A 24,079-nucleotide genomic window follows, 5' to 3' on the forward strand; every position below is an offset into this window, starting at 1 on the left:
TTCGTGACGGAAATGGCACCACCTCCCAGGCCACCAGAGTGGTGGAGCTGATCTGCAAGGCTAGAGCAGTCAAACACAGCACGGGGGCGGTCTTCTTAGATATGCAGAAGGCCTTCGATCGTGTCTGGCACGATGGTCTACTATACAAGCTCCACCAGTATGTCCTTAGCACCTGCTGAAGATCCTCCATTCGTTTTTAAGTAACAGGATATTCTTTGTGTACATTGTTAGATATTGTTGTTGTTGTGGTCTTCAGTCCTGAGACTGGTTTGATGCAGCTCTCCGTGCTACTCTATCCAAGCTCCTTCAACTCCCAGTACCCACTGCAACCCACATCTTTCTGAATCTGCTAGTGTATTCGTCTCTTGGTCCCCCTCTACGATTTTTATCCTCCACGCTGCCCTCCAGTACTAAATTGGTGATCCCTTGATGCCTCAGAACATGTCCTAACAACCGATCCCTTTCTCTAGTCAAGTGGTGCCAAATACTACTCTCCTCACCAATTCTTTTCAGTACCTCCTCATTAGTTATGTGATCTACCCATCTACAGCATTCTTATGTAGCACCATATTTCTAAAGCTTCTATTCTATTCTTGTCCATACTATTTATCGTCCACGTTTCCCTTCCACATATTGCTACACTCCATACAAATACTTTCAGAAACGACTTCCTTACACTTAAATCTATACTCGATGTTAACAAATTTCTCTTCTTCAGAATCGCTTTCGTTGCCATTGCCAGTCTACATTTTATATCCTCTCTACTTCGACCATCATTAGTTATTTTGCTCCACAAATAGCAAAGTGTCTCTTTCCCTAATCTATTTCCCTCAGCATCAACTGACTTAATTCGACTACATTTCATTATCTTCGTTTTGCTTTTGTTGGTGTTCATCTTATATCCTCAAGACTGTCCATTGCGTTCAACTGTTCTTTCAACTCCTTTGCTGTCTCTGACAGAATTATAATGTCATTGACAAACCTCATAGTTTTTATTTCTTCTCCATGGATTTTAATACCTACTCCGAATTTTTCTTTTGTGTCCTTTACTGCTTGCTCAATATACAGAGTGAATAACATCGGGGAGAGCCTACAACCCTGTCTCACTCCCTTCCCAACCACTGCTTCCCTTTTAGGTCCCTAAACTCTTATAACTGCCATCTGTTTTTTTGTACAAATTGTAAATAGCCTTTCGCTCCTTGTATTTTACTCCTGCCACCTTCAGAATTTGGAAGAGAGTATTCCAGTCAACATTGTCAAAAGCTGTCTCTAGGTCTACAAATGCTAGAGACGTAGGTTTGCCTTTCCTTAATCTATTTTGTAAGATAAGTCGTAGGGTCAGTATTGCCTCATGTGTTCCAACATGGATAGATATAAGAATAGCACTAAGTGCCCCAAGGTTTTGTCTTTGGGCCCACCCTGTATAGTTTGTATGCTGGTGACAGTCCAAAGCGGGACAGCATCCATCTAATCCCGTTGGCGGACGACACGGCTATTTAAGCCAGCCACCCGGGCCCCAATTATATCGTCCTAAACATCGAAAGGTACCTCAACCAGATTACACAATGGTGTAACTTCTGGAAAACTAACATCTGTCCAACAAAGTACAATGGAATAATTTTCACAACCAGGAGACTACCACCCAACTGTCACCCCTCTATTGACGGAAGGCACCACCCCTGGTGTGACACAGTCAGGTATCTTGGCCTCAAGATCGATACCTCACTGTCGTGTTACTCACACGTAGCTGGCGAATGTAATAGGGGTTCAGATAGGTTGTATCAAGTATATCAATTGCTAAACGACAATGGACCGACCACCGAAACAAAATGAAAGATCTGTAAGATGGTGGTCCTTCCTGCCATACTTTACAGATGTGAGGTCTGGGGCATGGCCGCAGACACTCACCTGAGAAAATTGGAAATAGTACAAAACAAGGCCGTTAGGACACTAACAGATACCTAGTTCGTACCAAATGCGCTTATACTCAGAGACACAAACATGTCCACCATCACTACAATCATCCAGCAAACAACCCAGTCTTTCTGAACCAATACAGAAAATTCACCATACCAGTTCATTTACAGCTTGTAATTGCATCAATTTCATGTTAACTATAAGCATCTCAAGAATACACTAACCAGGTACTTTAGATACTAAGTCATACTAACACGCAAACAAAATACACAAGAAAAATGCATGCAAAGAAAACCTGCTTCTGGAAACCCCATCTGAGACGGAAGACATGCAGGCAAAATCCACAGAAGAACCACATGGGCCAGATGCCCAGACATGAGCAGCCCCGCGGCTCGGCGGGACAGTAATACAAACAGCCTTACAGAGAGCAGTTATAAGTGATCCATATCCATTGCCTATATGGGCATCGTGCAAGTTGAGGTAAACTGACTTATTTGATATCACCCAGCTCGTTGTAAATCCGAAATTATTGTCAGTCTTCTTTATTGTAATAACAACTATTAATGTGATTTGCTTGAATTGAGGTTGAAATGGTTCAAATGGCTCTGAGCACTATGGGACTTCTGAGTTCATCAGTCCCCTACAACTTAGAACTACTTAAACCTAACTAAACTAAGGACGTCACACACATCCATGCTCGAGGCAGGATTCGACCCTGCGACCATAGCACCTAGAACCACTCGGCCATCCCGGCCGGCGATTTGCTTGAAATTGTTGCATATCTATCCGAGCAAGCTGCATCCCTTAGGCACCCTATAAGCGACGAGTGGGTAAGACCCCACAGCATTTATGTGAATCTCTCTCTAAGCACCATATCCCAAGAGACTGGAAAGAAAGCGCAGGTAAGTCCAGTATATAAGGAGGGTAAAAGAACGGACCCGAAAAATTATGAACCAATGTCCCTACTGTTTGCTAGAGAGTACTTGAGCATATTCTCAGTTGCAATACAATAAACTTTCTTGAGACTGAGAGGCTTATGTTCACGAATCAGCATAGCTTTAGAAAGCATCACTCGTGCGAAACTCAGCTTGCCCATTTCTCACGTGACATACTGGGGACCACGGATGTTCAAATGTGTGTGAAATCTTATGGGACTTAACTGCTAAGGTCATCAGTCCCTAAGCTTACCCACTAATTATCCTAAAGACAAACACACACACCCATGCCCTAGGGAGGACTCGAACCTCCACCGGCAGGTTCCATATTTCTAGATTTCCGGAACGCATTTGACACGGTGCCCCATTGCAGGCTGTTAACGAACGTACAAGCATATGGAATAAGTTGACAGATATGTGAGTGGCTCAAAGACTTTTTTAGTAACAGAACCAGCATATTGTCCCCGATGGCGAGCTACATCAAAGACAAGGGTAAAGTCAGGAGTGCCCCACAGAAATGTGATAGGATCGTTGTTGTTCTCTGTACAAATAAATGATTTGGCGGACCGGTGGGCAGCAATCTGCGATTGCTTGCTGGTGGTGCCTTGGTGTACAGTAAGGTGGTGGTGGTGGTTAGTGTTTAACATCCCGTCGACAACGAGGTCATTAGAGACGAAGCGCAAGCTCGGGTTTAGGGAAGGATTGGAAAGGAAATCGGCCGTGCCCTTTCAAAGGAACCATCCCGGCATTTGCCTGAAACGATTTAGGGAAATCACGGAAAACCTAAATCAGAATGGCTGGAGACGGGATTGAACTGTCGTCCTCCCGAATGCGAGTCCAGTGTGCTAACCACTGCCGTACAGTAAGGGTCGCAGTTTAGTGACTGTAAATAGAAACGTCGTAGACAATATTTCCAGTTGGTATGATGAATGGCAGCTAGCCTTTAATACGGAAAAATGTAAGTTAATGCGGATTGTTAGGAATATCAAACCTGTAATGTTCGGATCCAGTATTGTGTCCTGCTTGACACAGTCCAGTCGTTTTAATGTCTGGGCGTAACGTTACGATACGATATGAAATGGAACGAGCACGTGAGAAATGTGGTAGGGAATGCAAATGGTGGACTTTGGTTTATTGGGAGAAAGGAAAGCGTGGTTCACCTGTAAAGGAGATCGCATGTAGGAAGCTTGTGTGACTTATTCTTGAGTACTGCTCGAGTGTTTGGGATACATACCAGGTCGAACTGAAGCAAGAGACCCAAGCGATTCAGAGGCGAGGTGCTAGATTCGTTACCGGCAGTTTCGAACAACACGTGTTACAGAGATGCTTTGGGAACTCAAATGGTAATCCCTGGAGGGAAGGCGACGTCCTTTTCGAGAAACACTACTGAGAAAATTTAGAGATCCAGCATTTGAAGCTGACTGCCGAGCGATTCTACTGCCGCCAACATACGTTACGCGCAGAGACCATGAAGATAAGATATAAGAAATTTTGCATCATACGGAGGCACACAGACAGGCTTTTTCCGTCGCTCTATTTGCGAGTGGAACAGGAAAGAAACTAACTAGGAGTGGTACAAGGTACCCTTCGCGGACTATTTATGAAGATGTAGAACAACGGTCGGAACATTCTATCAACCATTCAACTCCTCGACAACAGTAATCCACTGTATTGTAAATAAGAGATTTCAGCTATGAGTCGTCCTTTTTAAAATTTATTGGCAGATCTACAAACTATCCATTCTCAATGCACTGTCATTTTTTACCAATGCATGTAATGCCTGTTGTTCGGCCTTCATCCTCAGTTCATTGAATACTAGTATTCAATGAATCAATATTTACTGAAAAAAGTTATGTAAATAGTGAATAATACAAAAACCAAAAACGACATTTTTGATTTTGGCAAGAGTAAAATAATCTACTATTGTAGAATCAACGGAAACTATATAATTTTCGGCCGGCCGCGGCGGTCTAGCGGTTCAGGCGCTCAGTCCGGCACCGCGGGACTGCTACGGTCGCAGGTTCGAATCCTGCCTCGGGCATGGATGTGTGTGATGTCATTAGGTTAGTTAGGTTTAAGTAGTTCTAAGTTCTAGGGGACTGATGACCACAGATGTTAAGTCTCATAGAGCTCAGCCATTTGAATTTGAACTATATAATTTTCGAAACTTTCTGGCAGATTAAAACTGTGTGCCGGACCGAGACTCGAACTCGGGACCTTTACCTTTCGCGGGAAAGTGCTCTACCAACTGAGCTACTCAAGCACGACTCACGGCCCGTCCTCACAGCTTTGCTTCTGCCAGTACCTCGTCTCCTACCTTCCAAACTTTACAGAAGCTCTCCTGCGAACCTTGCTCAGCTGGTAGAGCATTTGCCCGCGAAAGGCAAAGGTCCCGAGTTCGAGTCTCGGTCCGGCACACAGTTTTAATCTGCTAGGAAGTTTCATATCAGCGCACACTCCGCTGCAGAGTGAAAATCTCATTCTGGATATATAATTTTCATTTAACTACAAATACTACTAAGTGGATTAAGGAGGGCAGGACGTCAAAAATTTAAAAACAATTGACTTTTCAAAAATATGTCTTTTTGTAGCGCTCATCTTCTTGAATAGTTTGATGTATAAAACATATATATTTGAGAGATTATAGGGCACGTTATTTCGTCTTAAGTCTACCAAGATGCAGCACCACACCCCTTTGCACAGCCTTCTTTGTCATACATAAGTGAAGAATATCATCACAGGAATTCTTTGCCAACTGCTGTAATATAATCCATCAAACCTAAATTCAGGGACCTGGCAAATGAAAACTTATTGAAGAAATGTCTTCATGACGGTACCCAAAACCTTTACGGAAGTTTTAATCGATGTGTATGGGGAAGATTGCCAAAAGCCATTTTTGTGGGACGAAATGCACTTGTTATTGGTGTTTATGATGCAATTTCACGTTTTAATGATGGTGTGCAAAGAAAGAAATATGTTTTAGAGAAAATGGGAGTGAAGCAGGGAGTGAAATGTATCAAATCTTTGTATACGATAGACAGAGAGCGTGTAGTGAAAGCAGATAAATCATTTTTGAAGGTGATAAAATCAAGAAGAGTGCATCATAGAAATGTGAAAAGTAAGAAAACTGATTTAGAAAACGAAATAGAACCTGCTTATGCTGCTGGATAGTCCTAAGAGAATGCCAAACACAAGCTGAAACTTTAACGGCCATTATATGCAAACCACAAATTTCTTTGGTTACGTACATGTAACATCGAAAATAAATATCCTATTACTTTTAAACTTGGTATGCTAATCAAACACAAATTTCTTAACGCAAAACTCTAGAATTTTCCGAGTCTATTAAAACGTGTGGTAAAACTGAGATAATGAACTACAAAATTAGAGTGTTTTCTAAACTTGAAGTTTAAAATGTAACAGATCATTCATTTTTTCATAAACTAAATAAATTCTAGAGTTCTATACACCTGTAGCATGGTTTGTATGCTGTGCCAAACTCATCGAAAAATCTCTCTTACTTGTGAAGTAAACTGTACAAATAACAACAAATGCAGCCAATAGTAAGTGAAAAATGATGAAATTTCACATGTAAAAAAAATATTCTTTTGATGCTTTTGAATTTCCACTGCTATGAGTGCGAATCCTGAATCCTCCTTGCTCATGCTGACAAAGTCTTTCGAATTTATTCGTAAAAGTATAGACACTGGAAATTAAAATGTCCTGTGGTGTCACACCTGCTCCAAGTCAGCCTGTTTGAAGTCTTGCCCCCCTTAAAGTGAAAAATGGCAGTTACCTTATAACGACAGTAAAAAGTACGGTCTGAGCGGTGTATTAAATACAGACGATGGTTGTCTTAAAAACAGCTATACTACGACAGCTTTTGTCCAACATAGCTCAATGAGCAGTCTTCACTTTTCTAGCCCCTGTTAGAGTCGAAAATAACAAATACCAGGTATTAAAAAGATATTCCATTTTTTGAGAAGTGGTAATGTAGGCCAAACCAAGACAAAAACGATCTGTAAACATGTGCTTCAAAATGCATCCCTTAGAAGCTATGATCACTTGTCCATCTTCGTTACTGTGAAACTCATCTCTTCTGCTGCAAGCTCTATTAAGAACGACATTACATATGACCAGAGAGGTTGACTGGTGCAAGATGTCGTCATTTCAGTTCAGGCGACTTGCCTCTCCTGCTACAGAAGATAGCATTCCAACAGCGGCTGCAGATGTGGTTCATGCATGACAGAGCATCAGTCCATTTTCTTCCAAATGTCTGAGAACACTTCACACAGGCCTTTAATGGGTAGTGGATCGGTTGAGGAGATCAAGTACACTGGCACTCGTTCTCCCGGCCATAGTCCCTTCGATATTGATGGCGTACACACTTGAAATCTTTGATGTATACAAGCGCCTTTAATGCTATACAAATAGTACAGGATTGAGTCATCAGTCCGTCAGCAACCTGGAGTTTTAAAGCGAGTGTGTGATTTACTGAAGACGTCGGACAGAAACATGCCTTATACAAATGCACACTACTCTAGACATCTGCTTTAGCGATGGCTAGCAAGTGCGGGATGTATGTAACAGCGAGCAGTTTATACAGGAAGCTCTGCTGTTCCACAGTAACAGAGAAATGTGCTCCCATTTGTTTACTGCGCTCTGTAGGTCGTTCGTAATAGGATAGACTTGCTATAGAAGAAACGTGTTTCACAGAAATGAAGACGAAGAAGTACATACGCCTCTTAAGGTATGCGTTACAAAAAATGGTTCAAATGGCTTTGAGCACTATGGGACTCAACTGCTGTGGCCATCAGTCCCCTAGAACTTAGAACTACTTAAACCTAACTAACCTAAGGACATCACACACATCCATGCCCGAGGCAGGATTCGAACCTGCGACCGTAGCAGTCTCACAGTTCCGGACTGCGCGCCTAGAACCGCGAGACCACCGCGGCCGGCAATGCGTAACATTTCTTTTCTTTTGGTACACTCCGAGTTCAAAGGTAGGGCGAAGGCAACGCTATCTATCTTTTAGGGCATGAGTCTTCTGACGTTCTAACAATCTGCACGAATTCAACACAAAACAAAACAAAACAAAAAACTAACTTCACGATTTACAAGTACTAGCATTGAATGGTCTTCATAGATATCAAGATTTATACAGCACCAAAAACCAGACCCTACAAACGCAGCAAATAATTTCTACATGCCTGAAAAATCTCGAGCACGTTCTGTTTTGTAGGGGAACGCCTAACGTTTTTTCGAAATCAGATGAAGGAACGCGCATCAGATGAAGGAACGCTAGAAGCAGTCTCCGCCATTTTCTACAGTTTCTGTTCTTGCTAGACGTGAGATCGTCATTTTTGGCGAATTTTTCAACATTTATAACTGTACACTATTAAGTTGTCTATAATGTAGTACATTAAAGCTGTTTGGAATATACTATTATTTCGTCAGTTACAGATTTTTACTGCAAGTTAAATTACACATATTTTGAATACTAGTTATGTGATGTACGGGCGGTCGACCCGCAACTCGTCGGCCGTGTGCCGTCTCGTACTTTGAAACACAAGAAGGCCTTTCATCAAGGAATATGTCATATTTACAATTTAGTTGAGTTTCGTTAATGTCTTAACAAATTTACCTGTCTTGCAAATTTGCGTTAATTTCCAGTAGATTCAGTTTCAAAATGTATTTAACTTGTAACCAGATGTTTGACAAAACTTCTACTTTATTTATTTTTACTTCGTGACTGTTTGTGTGTAGTACAGTAATAATGTAACTACACTCATGCTCATAAATTAAGGATAATGCTGATACATGGTGAAACAACGTTCTGGTGGGCGGTTTGCGGGTTTAAATGACCTCGGAGTATGACCATGCAGTGTATTTGACCTGCGGTCGTCGCACGGTCAAAGGTGTGTTGGTGCATGTCAGAGTACGGTGCAGCGAGTAAATGTGCAGACATTTTCAGACGTGCTAATGGTACTGTGTGTTGAAAATGGCTCAAGGAACATATATTGATGACGTTATGAGGGCTACTAGGGCGCTGGAGGCTAGTGAAAGAAGGTCGTCTCATGGGCCCTTCATGTGCCACAAAGCGTGATCTCACGATTATGGCAGCGATTCCTGCAGACAGGAAACGTGTGCAGGTGCTACAGTACGGGAAGTCCACAGTGTACAACACCGCAAGAAGACCGATATCTCACCATCAGTGCCCGCAGACGGCCACGGAGTACTGCAGGTAGCCTTACTCCGGACCTTACTGCAGCCACTGGAACAGTTGTCTCGAGAGACAGTCTACAGATGACTGGACTGACATGGTTTCTTCGCCCAGAGACCTTCCAGGTGCATTCTACTGACCCGTGACCACAGGAGACCCCGTGTAAGCTGGTGCTGAGAACACAGTACATGGTCATTGGAACAGTGGTCCCAAGAATATGTTCACGGACGAGTCTGAACAGTGATTCTCGCCGGGTTTTTGTCTGGCATGAGCCAGGAACCAGATACCAACCCCTTAATGTCCTTGAAAGGGATCTGTATGGAGGTCGTGGTTTGATGGTGTGGGGTGGGATCATGATTGGTGCACGTACACCCTTGCATGTCTTTGACAGAGGAACTGTAACAGGTCAAGTGTATTGGGTCGTCATTTTGCACCAGTATGTCCGCCTTTTCAGAGGTGCAGTGGGTCCCACCTTCCTCCTGGTGGATGATAACGCACGTCCCCACCGACCTGCCATCGTGGAAGAGTACTTTGAAACAGAAGATATCAGGCTAATGGAGTGGCCTGCCTGTTCTCCAGACCTAAACCCCATCGAGCACGTCTGGGATGTTCTCGGTCGATGTATCGCTGCACGTCTTCAAATCCCTACGACACTTCAGGAGCTCCGACAGGCACTGGTGCAAGAATGGGAGGCTATACCCCAGCAGCTGCTAAACCACCTGATCCAAAATATGCCAACGAATTTCCGGTCTGTGTACGTGTGCATGGAGATCATAACGCACTTTTGTGGGCGTGGGTTCGTATCCCACTTCTGACACCAAAAATGTAGCGTATCTCTTTTTATTTCTTTCTTGTTATTCTTATTATTTGTCAGGCATGGAGAGCTGGGCTACATGGGTTCTTCCCTTGGCTCAGAGGATGAGGTACAATAAAACATCCCTTACTCCAAGAGTTATTTATTGACGAACATTTCCTTGCCATCAGTGCATTCAGCGGACTTCAACCGGTTTACTTTACTCGCTTGGTTCAGTGCTTCCGTAGCAACACGGCGTAGAGGCCTCGGTGCTGGCGGCGGCGGGAGATGCTAACGTAGACTGCAAGGAGTGCCCCAGAAACAGCAGCTGACGACGGCCGCACGTGGCGAGCGCTGCTTACGCAGCAAGGCTGTGTGCCGGCGAGTGTACTGGCTTGCAATTCCGGCGGCTGGCCGGCCACTGCGATGACGAAAGTTGTCCCGTGCTAGGAGCGAACCCGTTTTCTCGGATTCGGCGGCTCTGGGCGGCGTCCATTGAACTGGAGTTCTCCCCAATTCACGGGTGACTTTACTAGTACGGCCGCATCCCTTCGTCCGAACCAGTCACCCGTGTTATTCACTATACGTCTTCCTCCGTTTCTATTGGTGAGACTTCGACTTTAATGACTTGACTCGGAACGAAGACTCGACTTACTGGCGAAGGGACGACATCTTCTTCTTTCTTCGTAAGTCGTGGTAACTAGGCGCTGCTATCAGGTTCGATGCTGTCCTATGACCTCCATAGCTGCCGCTTCTTCTTCATGCGTACCGTCGGAAGTACATCAGCACGCCCAGCAAACGTCACGAGGCTTCCGGAACATGACAAGCGTACTCCATAAGTTGACCAGCACTTCCAGCAGACTTCGAGCAGACTCCCATCAGACTTCAGAAGAAGCTGCAAACTTCGAGACGGAGCTGCCTCATTCTGGGTATTTATTTCGTGTTCCTGCTGACGGCGTGACGTTTGTAGCACAGTGACTGACCTCTGTGGTTCGATGCTAGAAGGTTCCCTCGTGTATCGTACACGTGACTTATGCTGGCTCCTGATCCGTCTGCCCTGCTTTCCAGCGGGGCGGGCAATGTCCTCCGGACGACGCCCCCAGTAGACTGCTGACTGCTTGGTTCGCATAGTCGATCGGACGATTACCTCTCCGCGGTCCTGCTCCACTTCCGTGTATCTGCTAGCGTGCTTGAGTCCCTGTAACTTCCTTCACCAAGTCTTTACTTAATTTTATAACTAATATTTACACATACGATCACTACACCTATTACGTAGATGTCAGGGTACATGCGCAGGAAATAATGGCGTTTTGTAGCACATGTGTTTCGGGACGGTTTTCTCAACTTATCACCAGTACCGTGGACTTACAGATCTCTGTCGTGTCTGTTTCCTGTGTGCCAATGCTATTAGCGCCGGTTTTGTGTAGTGCCACGGTGTGCTGCAGCACATTCTGCAACTATGGTTAATTGATGAGCATGACTTTAATAGACGACCACATGCTGTATTGAAGTAGATGCCTCGATTGCACCGCTTTTAAGTTTGTTCCTAGCAGATGACCATGATGTGCCTTGGGCACGTTTTCACATTTGGAAAAACCTTAATTTTCCTGAACAATGTTGTAATTGCAGCACACGAACAGTGAGTGTTAAGATTTATGTGTACACTAAGATGAACGTAACATTTACACTACTAGCCATTAAATTGCTACACCACGAAGATGACGTGCTACAGACGCGAAATTTAAACGATAGGAAGAAGATGGTGTCATATGCAAATGATAAGCTTTTCAGAGCATTCACACAAGGGTGGCGCCGGTGGCGACACCTACAATGTGCTGACACGAGGAAAGTTTCCAGCCGACAAACAGCAGTCGACCGGCGTTGCCTGGTGAAACGTTATTGTGATGCCTCGTGTAAGGAGGAGGAATGCGTACCATCACGTTTCCGACTTTGATAAAGGTCGGATTGTAGCCTATCACGATTGCGATTTATCGTATCGCGACACTGCTGCTCGCTTTGGTCGAGATCCAATGACTGTTAGCAGAATATGGAATCGGTGGGTTCAGGAGGGTAATAAGGAACGCCGTGCTGGATCCCAACGGCCTCGTATCACTAGCAGTCGAGATGACAGGCATCTTATCCTCATGGCTGTAACGGATCGTGCAGCCAAGTCTCGATCCCTGAGTCAACAGATGGGGACGTTTGCAAGGCAATAATCATCTGCACGAACAGTTCGACGACGTTTGCAGCAGCATGGACTATCAGCTCGGAGACCATGGCTGCCGTTACCCTTGACGCCGCATCACAGACAGGAGCGCCTGCGATGGTGTACTCGACGTCTAACCTGCGTGGTTTTTTCGGAGGAATCCAGATTCTGTTTAAGCATCACGATGGTCGCATACATGTTTGGCGACATCGCGATGAACGCACATTGGAAGCGTGTATTCGTCATCGCCTTAATGGAATATCTCCCGGCGTGATGGTATACACGTCTCAGTCAGCTGTTGTTCGCATTGACGGCACTTTGAGCAGTGGACGTTACATTTCAGATGTGTCTACCCTTCATTCGATCCCTGCGAAACCCTACATTTCCGCAGGATAATTCACGACCGCATGTTGCAGGTCCTGCACGGGTCTTTATGGATACAGAAAATGTTCGACTGCTGCCCTAGCCAGCACACTCTGCAGAATGTCTGGTCAATGGTGGCCGAGCAACTGTCTCGTCACAATACGTCAGTCACTACTCTTGACGAACTGTGGTATAGTGTTGAAGATGCATGGGTAGCTGTTCCCGTGCACGCCATCGAAGCTCTGACTCAATGCCCAGGCGTATCAAGGCCGTTATTACGGCCAGATGTGGTTGTTCTGGGTACTGATTTCTCAGGATCTATTCACCCAGATTGCGTGAAAATGTAATCACATGTCAGTTCTACTATAATATATTTGTCCAATGAATACCCTTTCATCATCTGCATTTCTTCTTGGTGTAGCAGTTTTAATGGCCAGCAGTGTATATTGCATCCCTTGGGAGTGGTACAAGTCTGAGTATTGTTCCTAGGTACGACACTGCCTCCTACTGTCCCACCCCTACAGCCACCGTCCAGTGGCTCTTGTAGAAGTTTCAAAGGCCGAAATGTTTATTCACATTTATCAGTTCCGGCTGGTACACTTTACTGCTTGGGCGCTTGCCCACGTGTGCGATTGCGTAGGACCCCGGTAGTGCCGCGTTCGCGGAATGGTGGCCGGCGGCTGGAGGCGACATCCATCACGCGGCCCAATCGCCGCCACGACGGGTGGGGTGTGTCCCCGCCGGTTACGTCGCGAGCTGACGCAGGCACCGCCGCCGCGCTGACCGCTCCTCTGGGCCGCCGCTTGTGCAGTACCCCCCCCCCCCCCCCCCCCCCCCCCTCCAGCGACCTACAACAGCTGGCGTCGGGGACCGCGGTGAGCGCTGGAGCCCGGGCGGCCTTCGCGCCGAGCCACACCTCCGGCTCCTGGAGACGCCTGGAGTCCCCTATATAAGATCACTGTCCGCTCGGACTCTCCAGCATTCGCCAGCAGTCTTCACCGCAGAAGAGGCACTCACCCCCCCCACACACCTTCCACCATGATGAAGTACCTGGTAAGTGCTGGCGGCTCCAGACAGTACAAGTTTGTCTTGAACAGAAACAATTTGTCGCTTCTGGGCTCTCGTAGGCTTCAGTAGTAACTCCTGGCTTACCTAGCGCTCTATGAAGAGAATTATGAACCAGTAAACACAAAAAATTCTGTTCCTTGAGGGTCACATTAAACATATTCATAAAAAAAATGCATCAGGTCATATATACAGGGTGGTCCATTGATAGTGACTGGGCCAAGTATTTCAAGAAATAAGCATCAAACGAAAACACTACAAAGAACGAAACTTGTCTAGCTTGAAGGTTCAAATGGCTCTGAGCACTGTGGGACGTAACTTCTTTGATCATCAGTCCCCTAGAACTTAAAACTACTTAAATGTAACTAACCTAAGGACATCACACACATCCATGCCCGAGGCAGGATTCGAACCTGCGAACGTAGCGGTTGCGTGGTTCCAGACTGTAGCGCCTAGAACCTCTCGGTCACCACCGCCAGCTAACTTGAAGGGGGAAAACACATGGCGCTATGGTTGGTCCGCTATATGGCACTATGGTTGGCCCGATAGATGTCGCTGCTATAGGTTAAACGGATATCAACTGCGTTTGTTTTTTTAAATAGAAACATTCATATCCTTAAGTACTACACGAATATGTAATAAAAAGGGGGTTCCTATTTAAAAAACCGCAGTTGATATGCATTTGACCTATAGCAGCGCCATCTAGCGGGCCAACCAGTGTCTCTCTCTCTCTCTCTCTCTCTCTCTCTCTCTCTCTCTGTATATATATTGGTTGGCCCGCTAGATTGCACTGCCATAGGTCAAACGGATATCAACTGCCTTTTTTAAATAGGAACCCCCATGTATGTATTGAATGGTTACATTAGGCGTCTAAGGATATGAGTGAATTGAATATTGGTTAGTGAATAATTACTTATATGAAAGTATTTTGGAAGCTGAAACCCTTGACCGGTATAATTATTATTTCTTATGAAACTCCAGAAAACAGTTCGTTTTCCCTTTTTTTCAGTGCACAAATGAACACTACACTTCTGTCAAATAATTGTTGGACTACCTTTGCAGTTTGGCATTTTGCATCTACCACTCTTCTCCGACACAATTCGTCATCGACCAACATTGTCCTGGCGAACAACCTGTGTAGGAATTGCTTTAGATGCATTTCCTACTTTCTTCTTCTTTGCATAGTCTGCATCTACACTTGAAGGTCTTACCCTCATCTTTGTTCATTCTGCATAGGGCATCGGCTACGTCAGCTTTGAACTGACTAAGTGGCCTCTGCTTATTTTTGGGGGTCCCAATGGAGTCACTGTCCCGTCTGTACAATCGCAATACACTTACTACCACTATGTCAAGGAAGTGAAGAAACAACCGCAGGTAGTAATTCTTTGATCTGATGTTGATCCAGCAATGTATTGTAAGCTTTACAAACTCTTCGTTATCGTCCATAGAGGGCTAGCTTACTGTCTATTCCTGTGGATCTGTGTGGAATCTTTCACCTGGTTCCATACGGTTTCCCATTTTTCCTTTTATTATGTCCTCAGTTTTCTGTCTGGTCTGATGTGCGGCATAGCGACAGCTTCCTCAATTATTCGTTATATATACTCCAATCTCTGTCTTCCTCTGCAGATTTTATCTTCTACAGCTCCCTCAAGTACCAGAGTGTGCTACAGTTATCGTATGGCGGCGAAGCATTGTAGATATCGTAATCCGCTAACCCAGGGCCGATTAAAGCTCAAAAATCATTAGTTTCAATTTTGGCCACTAGGTGAAAATCTGGCACTATTTCCGTATGTAGTGGATTACGAACGGAAGATGGGCAGAAGACGTGAAGCAAGTGAGATAAGCATAATCTTGATTGTATTATTAATCGCTCCTTCCACAGTTTCTTCAGTAGGAGCCCTGGGAACATCGGCGAGATACTGTACAGCGCCAGAATTGCACCTGGTGGGCAAAACTGGAACTACATTTTTTCCAGCGTAAATCAGCTCCAAATTAACTTTCGCTGGCGTACAGCTCGCACTTGCACATCTGATAGGCTGCACTTTAATTACAACCGCCCCACACCATGTCTTAACATATATCATCCTACCCCTTCTTCTTTACAGTGTTTCCACATGTTCCTTTCTTCGAGGATCCTGCGGAGAACCTCCACATTCCTTACTAGTCCACATTATTTTAAACACCTCAAACGTTTCAATTCAGTTCTGTTCCTTTTTTCCCGCAATCTATAATTACTGCCTCACAACGACGTTCTCCAAACCTACTTTTTCAGAAATTTCTTCTTCAAATCATAGTCTACATTGAGTCTACCAGGAAGGCCCGCTTTGCCTGTGCTAGTCTCCTTTTATGTCTTACTTCCATCGCCAGACATTTGTTGTTTTTCCTCTGAGGCACAGAATTCCTTAAAATTAGTCTACTTTGTGGTTCCCAATTTTGATGTTAAATTTATAGCTAAACACGAATGTCTGATAATTAGTCTGTGCATTCGAAACATTTAATTCTCTTCAGTTGCACTATTTAATTCTTCAGTTGCACTGATAACAATGTCATCAGAGAATTTAATCACTGATATTCTTTCACCTTGAGTTTGATTCGAATTTTGATCCTTTCCTTTACTTCTGTCATCTCAACTTCAATGTGTAGCAATATGCAGACCCAACAGTAGGGGCTAAAGGCTACAAAAAAACCACCAAACTCTCCCACTCTTGTTATTTTCTTTACCTTTTTTATTTTTTTTATTAGTCACCAACCTTCTGGCTGATATGATGCAGCTCGAAACTGGTTCCTCTCCTATGCCGACCTTTTCGTCCTCAGAGTAGCAATTGCAATTACGTTCTTAATTATTTGATCTATTCTACTCTCTGCCTTCCACTATAGCTTTTACGCTCTACAGCTCCATCGAGTATCATGGAAGCCGTTCCCGGATGTCTTAGCAGATACTTTATAATCCTGTATTTTCTTCTTCTCAGTTTTTTCCATATATTCCCTTCCTCGCCGATGCTGCAGAGAACTTCCTCACTCCGTACCTTATCAGTGCATCTAATTTTCAACGTCCTTCTGTAGCACATCTCATATGCTTCGATTCTCTTCTGTTATGGTTTTTCCACAGTCCATGTTGCACTGCCGTACAATACTGTGCTCTAAACGAACATCCTCAGAAATTTCTTACGCAAATTAAGGCTTCTCTTGGCCATGAATGCTCGTTTTTGCAGTGCTAGTCTGCTTCTGATATCCTCCTTGCTCCGTCCGTCATGGTTTACTTTGCTGCCTAGGTAGCAGAATTCAATATCTTCGTCTACTGCGTGATCCCCAATTTTGATGTGTTGTTCCTCGGTGTTCTCATTTCTCTTTATTTTCGTCTTTCTTCGATTTGCTCTTAGTCCTTATTTAGTACTACGTATCCTGTAATTCTCTTCATCTTCACTCAGGATAACATCTTATCATTGATTGGTTCTTGTACCTACTGTATATTACCTATCTTTCCCTACAGCTTGCTCATATTTTATTGACAATTTCGAATATTTTACACCATTGCCGAACGTTTCTGATAGGTCAACAAATCCTGTGAACGTATCTCTATTTTGTTTCAAGCCTTCTTTCCATTATCTATCGCAATATCAGAACTACACCACTGATACCTTCTCCTTTCCTAAACCCAGAGTGATTGTCATATAAGAGATCCTCAGTTTTCCATCTTTTCTGTATTGAAGTACCTGCTGAACAGAAGAGGTGATAACGTGCAAACCAGTCGTACCCCTTCGTTACACAACTTTTCTTGCCACTAGACTTTAATTTTTTCCATCCGTGTTTTTTGCGAAAAGTTTGGTCCACCTTTTAATTTTGCAGGATAAATTACAATTGTCTGATAAATTACATTTTTCTGATCTAGAATGAATTTTTCACTCTACCGCTGTCTGTATTTGTTAGGCCGGGTTAAATCTGTATCATGGGAGCAGGAGTCGAAACGAGTCCCCTGTTCTCAGAACTAATCCAACCAAATGAGCTATCCATATACGTCAGCGGCTTTCAGGATGTTTATAGCCAACCTTCATCCAAATGAAAAAAAAAATTGTCGTGAAAGGCTGGGTGGTCGCGACTCTGAACTCATCATCCTTCAAAAACTCTTCGTTTGCTTTAATCGTCTCTTCAAGTACATCAGCGCTGGCCTCGTGACTATAGTTAGTGTGCCAGGAAGTACCGTGCGTTGTATCGTGTGTAAGTGTCCTCCTCGTTCCATTCATGGAGCGAGGGAAGCAGTGCGTCTCCATACGAGTTATTTGCCTGGTTCCGTCTGGTCGATCACTATTGGGTTGAAAAGTAGTGGGCTAAAGAGCATTACTGGTTTTGGCCCTGAAAGGTGGTTCGTATCCCGAACATGTTTTTTGGTGATTCGTCGCGTCTGTCTTCGAGTATTTGCCAGTGTTTGTGCTACACGCAAACAAGCATGTAACCATTCGCATCTACTTTCTTTTGGCACGGTTGCTCTTTACTATTAGATCGACCTGGCAGGATCCCGCTTACGTTCCAGTGTGGCCTCTACACATGTTTAGCATGTTATATCCAGAATACAAACTGTTTCCCGTTCTCCTACCAACGAATCGAAGTTCGTCATTTGCTTTACCTACAGATCTGCAGATGAGGTAGTTCTGCTTCATACCTGTATCCACTACTTTCAGCTGTTGACCTGACGTGATTGACGATTTGTGACTCATTAATCGTGTACTTGCTAGCACAGGAAACCTTAAAGTTTAGTGAAGTTCATAACTTAAATAATTTCTTATACTGAACGATATTCTCCAGACTTTCCACGAGGCTTAATTTACATGTACATCAAGTAGAACTTAGCAACAAATTTTGTGGGGAGAAACTTCCTTATAGATAACAACACAATCTGTAGAAAATCTGAAATTTCAGCTAATATTGCCCACTTCGTCATTGTCTCATAACAACGGACCTGCTACACTTCCCTAGTATGTACCAGAAATTCTTTTTTTCTTTTACTCTTTAGCATTTTGCATTATACCTTGTAATATATCGCCACTCTGGACTAATCCTGGTTCATTTTGTTGCTTTCTTTTTGTAATTAATTTCTTTTAAAAGCTTGAAATGCACTTTCACACCTAGTGTTAACAACTTACCAGAAGAGATTATGTTATTTGCATTTCCAGGGAGATGCCAGTACTAGTGCTCATCCGGTTATGAGCATTCAGAGCAGATAATCGTAAATAGACAGCATTAATAGTAGACAACCTACGGCAGAACCGTGTGGGGCACAAATGTCATTTCTGTGTTGCTTGCAAACACTCCGCGTTTAACCTTACTGAAGACTCACCACAGTTATGAGCATTGGGAACTCTTATTCACCAGCTATACGAGGGTGAATGCAGTTTTATATGTGTAGCTCGGAACTTTTGGAGTATTTTAAGATCGTGAGCAGTTTGATGTGTCTGTAAGTACAATATTACGTCCTAGGGCACACCAGAGATCACTGTGATGCCCGTGATTTGTATTCTACGCGCTGTCACAGTGGTAAAGCACCCAACTACTGATCTGGAAGTCTCGGGTTCGATCTATTCTCTGTTGTAGGACTTTATGTATTACTTATTTCTTTTTTCCCCCTGGAAAATATTGGTAAAGTGAAATCTGCCGAGTTCCAGCTTGGTTTGGAATCCTCTTACACTATAGATCCTCCTGTAATTCGCTACGTCACTCAGCTCGAAGATCCGAAGAGCACAAGGCCACATAACACCACGCCTAACAAAACACTGTTGTGTTCAAACCAACTTTCAACTTGATGAATGCTTTACCTTCTTAACTGTAAAACATTTCGTTTAATTTACGTTATCATGAAATGACAGAAAATCTGTTTCGTCAGTTACAAGTGTTAGCACAGAATTTCGTTCATAGCTATTAGGATTTAACCAAAACTAGACCCCTATGAAACGTAATACATTCTTTCCACACGCTTTTCTCCATCAACTTCTAAAAATGTGAGTGTGATTTAATTGTCATAAAATGGCAGTCACTTTCCTTTGCCCGTTTGTAAATAAGTTTCACACAGGAACCAAAATGAAACCCTATGGAACATATTGCACACACTTGTTATATCTCATTGCCTTTTCTGAACTTCTTAGATTATGGGAAGAAATTGTTGTGATTCGAATTATCATAAAATGACAATTCTGCTTCTTCAGTTACAGAATAGTGTTCACAGAAATCAGAATTTACCCAAAACCAAACATACAACCCAGTGGAACACAATACATTAGCCGGCCGCGGTGGTCTCGCGGTTCTAGGCGAGCAGTCCGGAACCGTGATACTGCTACGGTCGCAGGTTCGAATCCTGCCTCAGGCATGGCTGTGTGTGATATCCTTAGGTTAGTTAGGTTTAAGTAGTTCTAAGTTCTAGGGGGCTGATGACCACAGCAGTTGAGTCCCATAGTGCTCAGAGCCATTTGAACCATTTGAACAATACATTATTTCCACCCACTTGTAATGCCTTGTAACACTTTCTTCACATTTCGAGCTTTGAAAATATGTGGGCTGATTTGAATTATCTTAAAATGACAGTAATTCTGCTTCTTCAGTTGCCGAATGTCATTTGCAGATATCAGGATTTACACAGGACCCAATATAGAACCTTGTGGAACATAGTAAATCATTTCCACTCAACTGTGAAATTTTACTTCTCATTCTCCAATTATTGTGCTTCGCAAATCTGGGATGCACACCCCTGACTACAGCGCTATTCTCCATTTTTCAGATCCTGGCCCTGTGCCTGTTCGCCGCCGTCTTCGCCGCTGAGGAGTCCGCCCCCAAGGAGAAGCGCGGCCTGGCCTACGCCACCGGCCTCGGCTACTCCGCCCCCCTGGCCTACTCTTCTGGACTCTACAGTGGATACGGATATGGATACCCAGGATACGCTGGCTACTACGGCCTGGGCTACCGTGGTCTGGGATACAGCGGACTTGGCTACCATGGACTTGGTTACCACAGCTACCATTACTGAACCTTGCATACTGACATCCATCCTCGTGTCTTATAATCCTTTTTCTATCCTTACGGGATCCAACATCATCCACTGACCCTATGCAGCAAGTAATTTCTAATACCTATACTTGCCATTCAACAAGTATCGCAGACTGTTGTAATAGTTCAAAGTTTGCATAATAAAACACCATTTTCATTTTTAAAAATGTGTTTATGATATTTCATTTGATTTCTCTCAACTTTACCTGACCACGAACCTGCTAACACTGGAAACGTTGACACATTACAACTTTATATTAATGTTGGTAGAAGTAATTTATTGCCATGCAGATGTACAAAAAAAATGAAAAATCCATATCGCAGAGGTTAGCAAACGTTGTAATGGGTTCTTTCTGAGAAGAGACTTCGCTTTATCCAGGAACTACTTTAGATTCCAGAAAAACAAATGAATTGAATAGGGAGTTTTACACTTCAGAAAATTTTTATTTCGCCATTGAATCAAAACAGTTAATCTCATTTGGAATGCAATGAAAAGTAGTTTAACTTTCGTTGCTTTTAGCAATTTCAGAATCTAATAACAGCTAACTGCACATTAAAACAATCACCAAGTCTACAAAAACCATATTAATTACACTGAACCACTAATATTTACAGCAGAGAGTTGGTTTAGATAAAGAGACAGCTGTTTATTTTAGTTTATTTCTGTACTAATGTTCTACCACTAGCTATATTTCGATGGCAAAACTGCATCCACAATGCACGAATAAGACTCAAGCACATACACAACGATAGTTTCTGAAAACTATAATTGTACCATTGTATGGTAATTACTATTTTATTACCGGTTCGAATTTTTTTTATTTTGTGACTTACCAGTAGCTGCAAGATGTCTTGCAATTTACTAGCTATGATCATTACATTGTAAACACGCGTGCTGTTGGGCAGCCAAATAAATTCACTGCCAAAAGAAGTAGTTCACCCTTTCCAATTCACTCATGATTTACTTCCACAAAAGTGTATATATAGGGTGTGAAATGATTAAATTTGCAGATTAATAGCATAAGTGTTTCTGAGGCACCAGGTACCATGCTGAAACACCCACATTAGTACATTCTGTAGCCTCCACAGGCGGTAAAGCAGGTGATTCTTTCATCCAGTCTATGGTAAGATGGCGAATACTGTCCTAGGATACCTTATTGCACGCCTGATCACCCAGTTCATGTAGTTTTCTAAGAGTTGCCGGTTGCTGAGTTGGTCGACTCAATTCTCGGCCCATCAAACCTCGTCGTGTCATTTTGGGACATGTCCGGAGACCTTGCTGGCTAAGGAAGGTGCTGCTCATCTTGCAGAGCACATTGAGCTTCCTGGGTAGTGTGCGGGTGAGCATTATCCTGTTGGAACAACACATCACTTCCCTGTGGCGAGAACGGCACAAGAACGGCTCTAACAACATTCTACGGGTACCGATCACTGGTTAATATCCCTTACAGAAAAGGTGAACAAGAGCTGTAGCTTATCGAACCCCAGAACATAAGCCTTGGGTGAGACCAGTCTGTCTCGAAGGAATGCAATCCTTCACACAGCACTCACAAGGCCTATGTAGTACTCGCAAACGACCATCACTTCTGTGCAGGCTGAATCTGCTTTCATTCCATCACCCAAGTTGGGTCTGTAAGACACTAATTAATAAACCATGAACGTTCATTTTCATGGTTAATAATCAATAGCCAAATTTAATTTTGAAACACTTCAGGTGACAGAGTGTATCAAGAGTCTGATACAAGATCTTGAGATAAATACCAGTGCAGTTCAGTGCAGTTTCATTGAAATCTGGTTGGTAGGTACTCAGAGAGCGCACAGGATAAGGTTACGATTGTGGATGGGGCGGTAAACAGTTACTATGAGTTGCACAATCAAAACACCCATACTCTAATTTTCTAAGAACCACTTTGAAAGACCACAATTCGGCAATACAGGTGGAGGCCTAGTTAAAGACAACTGGAGATGCTGACTGGGCTAAAGGCCCAAAACCACATCAAAATCAAGAACGGCTGAAGGCCTGGCTTATCAAACAAAAGCAATTAAAAATAAAAAAAACATTATTTTTAAAGAAAAACATGCAACTGAAAACAATTAGCGGCTGAAGGCCTAGACTAAACGTCTGAAGGACAACTACACTCCTGGAAATGGAAAAAAGAACACATTGACACCGGTGTGTCAGACACACCACACTTGCTCCGGACACTGCGAGAGGGCTGTACAAGCAATGATCACACTCACGGCACAGAGGACACACCAGGAACCGCGGTGTTGGCCGTCGAATGGCGCTAGCTGCGCAGCATTTGTGCACCGCCGCCGTCAGTGTCAGCCAGTTTGCCGTGGCATACGGAGCTCCATCGCAGTCTTTAACACTGGTAGCATGCCGCGACAGCGTGGACGTGAACCGTATGTGCAGTTGACTGACTTTGAGCGAGGGCGTATAGTGGGCATGCGGGAGGCCGGGTGGACGTACCGCCGAATTACTCAACACGTGGGGCGTGAGGTCTCCACAGTACATCGATGTTGTCGCCAGTGGTCGGCGGAAGGTGCACGTGCCCGTCGACCTGGGACCGGACCACAGCGACGCACGGATGAACGCCAAGACCGTAGGATCCTACGCAGTGCCGTAGGGGACCGCCCCGCCACTTCCCAGCAAATTAGGGACACTGTTGCTCCTGGGGTATCGGCGAGGACCATTCGCAACCGTCTCCATGAAGCTGGGCTACGGTCCCGCACACCGTTAGGCCGTCTTCCGCTCACAGCCCAACATCGTGCAGCCCGCCTCCAGTGGTGTCGCGACAGCCGTGAATGGAGGGACGAATGGAGACGTGATGAGAGTCGCTTCTGCCTTGGTGCCAATGATGGTCGTATGCGTGTTTGGCGCCGTGCAGGTGAGCGCCACAATCAGGACTGCATACGACCGAGGCACACAGGGCCAACACCCGGCATCATGGTGTGGGGAGCGATCTCCTACACTGGCCGTACACCTCTGGTGATCGTCGAGGGGACACTGAATAGTGCACGGTACATCCAAACCGTGATCGAACCCATCGTTCTACCATTCCTAGACCGGCTAGGGAACTTGCTGTTCCAACAGGACAATGCACGTCCGCATGTATCCCGTGCCACCCGACGTGCTCTAGAAGGTGTAAGTCAACTACCCTGGCCAGCAAGATCTCCGGATCTGTCCCCCATTGAGCATGTTTGGGACTGGATGAAGCGTCGTCTCACGCGGTCTGCACGTCCAGCACGAACGCTGGTCCAACTGAGGCGCCAGGTGGAAATGGCATGGCAAGCCGTTCCACAGGACTACATCCAGCATCTCTACGATCGTCTCCATGGGAGAATAGCAGCCTGCATTGCTGCGAAAGGTGGATATACACTGCACTAGTGCCGACATTGTGCATACTCTGTTGCCTGTGTCTATGTGCCTGTGGTTCTGTCAGTGTGATCATGTGATGTGTCTGACACCAGGAATGTGTCAATAAAGTTTCCCCTTCCTGGGACAATGAATTCACGGTGTTCTTATTTCAATTTACAGGAGT

At 44.3% G+C, this 24,079-nt stretch overlaps 1 protein-coding gene across 5 annotated transcripts in view; it reads left to right on the forward strand.

Annotated features, from left to right (window-relative positions):
- The window catches only part of LOC126291950 (cuticle protein 6.4-like), a 243,864-nt gene that overhangs the window by 193,869 nt on the left and 25,916 nt on the right, over positions 1-24,079 (forward strand). The window contains exons 1-2 of one of the 5 annotated variants that reach the window (XM_049985704.1): positions 13,387-13,493; positions 20,269-20,701. The exons of 2 other annotated variants lie outside the window; for them this stretch is intronic. In XM_049985704.1, the coding sequence (XP_049841661.1) occupies positions 13,479-13,493; positions 20,269-20,514 (261 nt within the window). In that variant the 5' untranslated portion in view covers positions 13,387-13,478 and the 3' untranslated portion in view covers positions 20,515-20,701. Of the gene's footprint in view, positions 1-13,386; positions 13,494-20,268; positions 20,702-24,079 lie in introns of those variants that run through there. 2 more of the 5 variants (XM_049985705.1, XM_049985701.1) reach the window with 2 other exon arrangements.

Source organism: Schistocerca gregaria, chromosome 9 (genome assembly GCF_023897955.1).
Source record: "Schistocerca gregaria isolate iqSchGreg1 chromosome 9, iqSchGreg1.2, whole genome shotgun sequence".
Taxonomy (NCBI): Eukaryota; Metazoa; Arthropoda; class Insecta; order Orthoptera; family Acrididae; genus Schistocerca; species Schistocerca gregaria.